Source organism: Helianthus annuus, chromosome 11 (genome assembly GCF_002127325.2).
Source record: "Helianthus annuus cultivar XRQ/B chromosome 11, HanXRQr2.0-SUNRISE, whole genome shotgun sequence".
Taxonomy (NCBI): Eukaryota; Viridiplantae; Streptophyta; class Magnoliopsida; order Asterales; family Asteraceae; genus Helianthus; species Helianthus annuus.
The window spans coordinates 2417647-2425190 of NC_035443.2; the positions used below are offsets into that span (position 1 = coordinate 2417647).

The 7544-nt window shown below is 33.6% G+C and overlaps 1 protein-coding gene across 2 annotated transcripts; it reads left to right on the plus strand.

The window, feature by feature from the left end:
* Positions 1 to 4135: 4135 nt before the first annotated feature.
* Positions 4136 to 7208, plus strand: LOC110889146 (protein SMAX1-LIKE 3). Of its 2 annotated transcripts, none has more exons than XM_022136658.2 (3): positions 4136 to 5398; positions 5489 to 5663; positions 6041 to 7208. In XM_022136658.2, the coding sequence occupies exons 1-3, from the start codon at positions 4263 to 4265 to the stop codon at positions 7067 to 7069; spliced, it is 2340 nt and encodes a 779-aa protein (XP_021992350.1). In that variant the 5' UTR covers positions 4136 to 4262; the 3' UTR covers positions 7070 to 7208. The 2 variants fall into 2 exon arrangements, with proteins under 2 accessions (XP_021992350.1, XP_021992351.1); XM_022136659.2 differs by having other exon boundaries at positions 5492 to 5663.
* Positions 7209 to 7544: the final 336 nt, after the last annotated feature.

The window sequence follows — 7544 nt, forward strand, 5'->3', positions numbered from 1 at the left end:
CTACACCATATTCTGATTTTGCTCTGCTTCAAGGCGATGTACACATGTGTTTTCTGATTTTGCTTGTTTTTAAATCGCTGTACACATGTGTATTCTGATTTTTGCTCTGGTTTTTAAGGCGCTGTACACATGTGTATTCTGATTTTGCTCTGTTTCTAAGGCGCGGTACACATGTGTATTTCTGGTTTTGCTATGTTTTTAATGTGATGTACACATGTGTATAGCGTCTGTTTTTGTGATATCTCATATTTGTTTTGTGTATTGAATGTGTGAAGTTGTTGATGTACACTTGTGACTTATGCAAAGTACGAATTGCTGAGTTTTTTGTGTTATTTATAGGAGACGTCGTAAACGAGGAAAGTGGAGATGGAAGGTCGATAAGGATGATTCACGTATGAGGTCGATAAAGATGATTCACGTATGTTTATTTGTTTGGTCGATAAGGATAATTCAGCATACAACACGGTGAATAGTTGTAAAAGACTATGTCTTTTTTATTTTTCCGATTATGTTGCATTTATTGTTTTCACGAAAATGAAACTTGTAATTGTATGGTTTTTTTTTTGGTTTGGCAAACATTTATGGAAATTGTTATTTGCTTAATATAAAAGAGTTGTTCAGGTTTTGTTTATATGTATGTATTATGTAGCTACTTACACATATGTACCATGCTGAGTACACATGTGTACTGTTCAATTCATATCCAGGTACACATGTGTATACCGTTGAAATATGAAGGTTACGCGGATCTTAAAAATCATAATCCGAATTCAGGTGGAAAAAACTGAAAATAAAATGAAATAAAAGATATTGTGGATAATGATTTTTAAAATAGGAAAGATGTAACTTAATTTAATTACTAAAATAATGATTTAAATCTAATTTTTATATAATTACAATCATACCCTTAACAACTAAAAAGGAAATCAATGGTCCAGATTAGTTCACGCAGTTCACGCATGGGATTAGGTTCATGCTGGAACCCTACCCTATATATATATATATATATATATATATATATATATATATATATAAAGTGAATCCTCATATATGGGGAAAGCTAAGGTGAATCCTCTTATTTTTAAAGATGTGGAAATGAGATGCGGAAGGTGTTTAGAAAATGAGAGATAAATTTAGGGAATGGTGATTTTTCGTTAAATTATAGGGATGATGATATAGAATAGGAAGTGAATGCTTTTAGTGGAATAAGATGAAGTGATGTTTTTAGATGATTTCCTTAGATTTTATGGATGGGAATAACTGTTGGGAATGGTTAAACATAGAGGAATAAGATGAAGCGGTGCTTTTAGATGATTTCCTTAGATTTTCTCGATGGGGATAACTATAGGGAATGTTGGGAATGGTTAAACATAATTAGAAAGCATTTTACACATATCACTTTATTATTATGTGTAGTATTCTTTGAATACTTAGAATAGCCCACTTGATAAAGGCTTATGCTACTTAGAAGAGAGTTCCGAGGTTCAATTCTGAGAAAGGGTGAATAATTTAGAATTATTACTGTAGTGGTGTAGAAGTAAGCGTTGTCATTCAAAAAAAGAGTTATACATTCAAACATTTAACATTTATAAGATAAAGTATTTTCAAATGTTATCTTCCATAATTTGTTTCATTGCACGCAAATGAATCAAACGTACATAAATAAGCATTTACTTGTGTTTATTTATTTACATTTGCCCAAACAAACTAGCAAACTGACATGGGCACGCTTAAATGAATGAAAACTTTTTATTATGTGTCTTTTCTTTGACAAAATATGTGTTCGTAGTCGTATGTTTTTGTTCATTAATATTCTAAATGGACATCAATAATAACTATGAAAACAAATATAACTAGACATAAATGAACATAAACGTATGTAAACAAGAGTATACCCAAATTAAGGTTTTAATACCATCATTGTCAAACGAACAAAAACTGTTGTTTATGAACGTAAACGTATATACATGACATATGTTAATGTTTGTTTATTTAATTAAATAAAAAAAGTTTTGTTTATGTTTGTTAATTTGTAAATTAAATAAGTTCAAGTCATATGATCCATGAATGTTAATATGAGATCAGTCACTTGGTAGAGGCATGTGCTTTTTAGAGGAGAAATCTCAGGTTTAATCCTTTAATCCTAAACATATATAAGTGAAAGATTTATAATTATTGGTGTGATAGAGTAGGAGTAAGCGTTACTATTAATATATATATGATCCATGAATGGCGCATTTAATGTAATATTTATTTACATGTTATATACAACAAATAGTATATAATTTAAACATTATAAAGAACCAACATGTTTATGCATATATGACTTGTAACATTGGTTTAGGGTGTTTTTCAAAAAAAAATTGAAATTTTCCTTTTTAACCCTAAAGTTTTAATCTTTGACAATTTAAGTTTAAAGTTTTAATATTTGTTTCCTTTTTAACCCTAAAGTTTTAATATTTGACAATTTAAGTTTAAAGTTTCAATTTTGGTAATTTAACCCCTTTTGATTAATTTGATTTTTCACTTCTAATTCAAAAGTTTCCATCTTATACAATTTAACCACTTTGATTAATTTGATTTTTCACTTCTATTCAAAAGTTTCCATCTTTTGGGATTTAACCATTTTGTTTTTTTTTTTTTTTACTTATGTGTTGTAATCTTGGGTTTGAGGGTTTTTCAAAGAAAAAATGGTTATGCATATGGTTTTTGTAACCTTGGCTTTGGGTTTTTTTTTTAAATTGATTTTTTACTTTTCACCCAAAAGTATTTCATAAATCACTTTTAACCCAAAACTATTTGTTTTCTTACTTAAACACAAAACTTTTTAATCTATCCTCACAACTTTTTTTACTTTCAACTTTGGTCCTTTATAGTTTTCATTTTCCGCAAAATTTTCGCTTTATGCTTCGTTCTAAATTTTGTGACTTAACACATCGCAACATGCGTCTTTGGTTTAACGTTTTTACGTTTCGTTCTAAATTTTGCGAGTTAACATGACGCAACGTGCGTGCGTGTGTGGGTAAACGTTTTTACATCGTCTATATCTTTCCCGTTTGATAGGTTCAACATAACGTGCCGTACTAAATCGACTTAGTTATAACTAAAGAATCCCCGCCGCATTGCGGCGGGTTGTATTTCTAGTTTAAGTTATTTTACATGACATATATTCCAAATCTAGAAACACCACATTGATATCCAAGTGTAGGGTAATTAAAATAGTGAGAATTTTGTAGGTAGATAATTAGTGGTGTTAAAAGGCAATTCAGCTTTTGTTTCTTTCTCTTTGATCGGCATAGAATCTATAACCAAGACAAGCTTCCACACCACGAAGCTTTTGCAAAAAGAGAAAGCGAAGGGTGGCATTTTGCAAAATAAAGATAGTTAAGGGGGACAAAGTTTCCACAGCTTGTAGCTTTTGCAGGCATTCTTTAGAAAAAGAAAGTTACATATCACACCCTTTTAAATATGGTCATTGTCCAGATAAAGCTCGCCCCATTTCTTTTAATTTATTTTATTTATTTACATGATCTTTTGCTTGAAAGTAGGGGAACCTATTGTCTTGGATCTATAACTTCACATTATTAGTCTAAAGCATTCCAACTTCCATTATTTTCTATGTACTTTCACCTTTCTCACTGGTTTGATGAGAGAGATAAAGTAAGAATAGAAAATATTCTTAAAAGCAAAAGACAAAATAATAACAATTATTGTAAAAAAAAAGTATATATACAGAAAAATAAAATAAATCAAAATTAATATACCATCCCTAATTACTCATATGTTGGATTGGAGATAGGGTTGTAATCTTGTTTTAAACATATATGGAAGAGAGATATGAAGATTTTTAAGATAATATCCATTTCTGTTTATAATCAGTTCATTGATTAAGAAAACAATCTTATTATATTATTAAACGAAAGACAATGAGAAAACAAAAGATAAAGATAGAAAAACTGTCGTTATAATCCAGTTTACAATACTGTTTTAAAGGTTTTTAAAGGTTGATTTAGTCTTTTTATGAGAGAGAATTGCTTTGCTTCACATGCATTCCACTTTCACATACAAAACTAACAACTACAAGAAAAGCATAAGAGCCCCACTTCACATCACTTATTTAGTGCTCTTCTTATAAACCTCATACCATACTTGCCAATGCAGTAACCACACCAACTTCCAAAAAACAAACCACATGACCATATAATCATATAACCATAATTTAGAACCCTATTTTCATAAATCTTCAAAAACCCTAGTGAACCATGAGGACCGGAGGCTACACCATCCAACACACACTAACACCCGAAGCCGCAAACATCGTGAAACAAGCTCTTGTCCTTGCTAGACGGCGTGGTCATGCTCAGGTCACGCCGTTGCATGTTGCCAATGCGATGCTAACATCGCCAACAAGCCTTTTTAGGAAGGCTTGTTTGCAACCAAATTCTCATCCTCTCCATTGTAAAGCTCTCGAGCTTTGTTTCAATGTGGCACTAAACCGCCTCCCTACCACACAATCGAACCCTGTCATGTTAAACCCTAATCAGTCTAACCACCCTTCACTTTCCAATGCGTTGGTTGCGGCCTTCAAGCGGGCTCAAGCTCACCAACGCCGTGGTTCGATTGAAAACCAACATCAACCCATTTTAGCTCTTAAAGTAGAGATGGAACAACTTGCTATATCCATCTTAGATGATCCTAGTGTGAGTAGAGTGATGCGAGAAGCCGGTTTTTCTAGCACCCAAGTCAAAGACAACATCGAACAAATGGAGATATCAGTCTCTTCCCCCAATCCCCTCAATTTTTCTCAATCTAAAGAGAACATCAACCCCAAATCTTTATCCAAAGTCCAAGATGAAGATGTCATGAGTGTTATAGAAATGATGATGACTAGGAAAAGAAAGAATATTGTTATTATAAGAGAGTGTTTAGCTAGTGCTGATGCTATAGTTAAAGGAGTTATTGAAAAGTTTGAAACCAAAAACAACATCAATTTGAGGTTCATGCAGTTTGTAAGCCTTCCTTTACAATCACTAAATCATCTTTCAAGGGAAGATGTTCAAGATAAAGTTAGGGAACTTAAGTGTCTGGTAAAAAGCTTTGTTGGTAGAGGAGTAATCTTGTATTTAGGTGACCTAAAATGGGTTTCGAATTACTGGTCAGGGCACAGCGAACGAAAGCGCAATGGAAGCTACTACTACTCTCCAATGGAGCATATGATCATGGAGCTTAGTGGACTCATGTTTGGTGTTGATATTGGGAAGTTATGGTTGATGGGGATAGCCAGTTCTGAAACATTCATGAGGTGCAAAACAGGTCACCCTTCACTTGAAACTCTATGGGATCTTTGTCCTCTTACACTTCCTGTTGCTACTTTGGACCTCACTCTCAATCTTGAAGGGTAAAGACTTCTACTTTTTTATGCTTTTCTCTTAAATATTGTTTATTCATGCAAAAACACTGATATTCTACGTGGGTTTGGTTTTATCAGCAGTAATGATTCAGAAAATGAGAAGAACTTGCTCTCTTGTTGTGGCGAGTGTTCGGTAAACTTAACACGAGAGGCTCGAACCATAATGAGCTATGGTCGAACCAGCGAGTCTACTTTGCCTACATGGCTGCAACAATATAAAGAAGAGAACACAAGACAAACCAACAATGCTCAGGTTAGGCTTTTGTTATATACTATATAAAGTAAAAAACCCTGATTATTAAGGTTGGATCTATTTGGACACACTCTGACACTATTTGGATACTTTTGGTGCCATAGACGTCTCGTATAGGGCTATACGAGACGTCTAGGCACTGAATTCAAGGGGGTCTACAGGGGATGTCAGGCACAAAGTTTAAGAAACCCTAGACCCTTATTAAATCTTGTAGCACTGATATGCTATGAGTGGGCTTTTACTATATATTAATGATTTAAAAGCTTACAAACAAGTCTGCTACGAGTAGAATTTTACTTGGTACGTTTGTTTGTTTGTTTGTTTGTTTGTTTGTTTTGTAGTAGTGATCTAAAACTACATGATATATGTGTTTGCAGGAATGTGAAAAGTTTGGGAATGCTTGCAACAAATGGAGCTCAACTTATAGTTCCCTTCCCAAACACCATCTCACTTGGCCAGTTTTTGAATCCAACATCCCTAAAGAACACCAGTTTTTCATGGGTGGTGAATGTTTTGAAGAGCCCAGTCAGAAAACCCTCATGCCCGAACTCTTATCGAATCCGAATTCTAGTCCAAACTCGGCTTCTTGTAGTGAAGCTAGTGAACAAGATTATGACCATGATGATCAACACCAATACTCCTTGCACAAATTCAAAGAAATGAACATTGAGAATGTAAAGGTTTTAACCAATGCATTGGAGAGAGTTGTTCCATGGCAAAGAGAGATCATTCCAGATATAGTAAACACAGTCCTCCAATGCAGGTCTGGTAGAATGGAAAGAAAAGGGAAACAAGAAACATGGTTGTCTTTCTTTGGTGCTGACAACCATGCAAAAGAAAAGATAGCAAGAGAATTGGCCAAAGTTGTGTTTGGATCAAGAAACAACTTTGTGCAAATGGGTTTGAGCAGGTTTTCAGCAACACGAGCCGATTCCACCGATGATGATCAAGAATTTGTTAGTAACAAACGGGCTCGAGATGAAAATGGACAAAGTTATCTAGAAAGATTCACTGAAGCTATACAAGAAGACACACACCGTGTGTTCTTCATGGAAGATGTTGAGCAAGTTGATTACCATTCCCAAATGGGAATCAAGAAAGCAATCAAGAATGGAAGTATCACACTAAATGGTGCTGAAACAGTTCTTCTCAAGGATGCCATTGTTATTTTCAGCTGTGAAAGTTTCAGTTCGATCTCGCGAGCTTGTTCTCCTAGTGTATCGCCAAAGTACAGCGAAAATGGACAAGAAACCGTTGAGGATGATGGGAAAGAGCCTATGGTCAATTTGGATTTAAACATTGCTACACAAGATCATAGGAGTTCACATGAAGATAAATCAGTTTTTAACATTGGGATTTTGGATTCAGTTGATAACCAAGTTATTTTCAAACTCCAGATGTTGTAATAAGTTTTGTTTTTGTAATTAGGTGTGTAGTTTGAAATAGGGTTTTAGAGTCTTGTGATAGAAGTATGATGAGTTAAATTAGATTATACTAACAACTGTATCTTGTTTCTTATAATATATCTGGGTAATGTTTGTGTAATCGTGTTCATGTTATAATTTCATGCATGGTATTGCTTTCACATTTCTCTATGTTCCTGTTGAAATGCATATATCTAATCAATCTTGATGTTCAAAGAAATTAAAAGATTTCAGTGTTTATCAATGGTGCATTTATGGGTGGAGTTCAGATGGCTAAGTGGTATGCTTCACAACTAAAAGTTTTAATCTCATTAGGGGTGGCCAGTAGGTGATAGATTGTGATGATATGTCTAATTCCATTGTGATTGTTTTGTCATCTAAGAGTATTCACATCCAATCCACTAAAAATATACATACATTCCACTAAAAAACAACTCCTATATCAATATATTTCCAC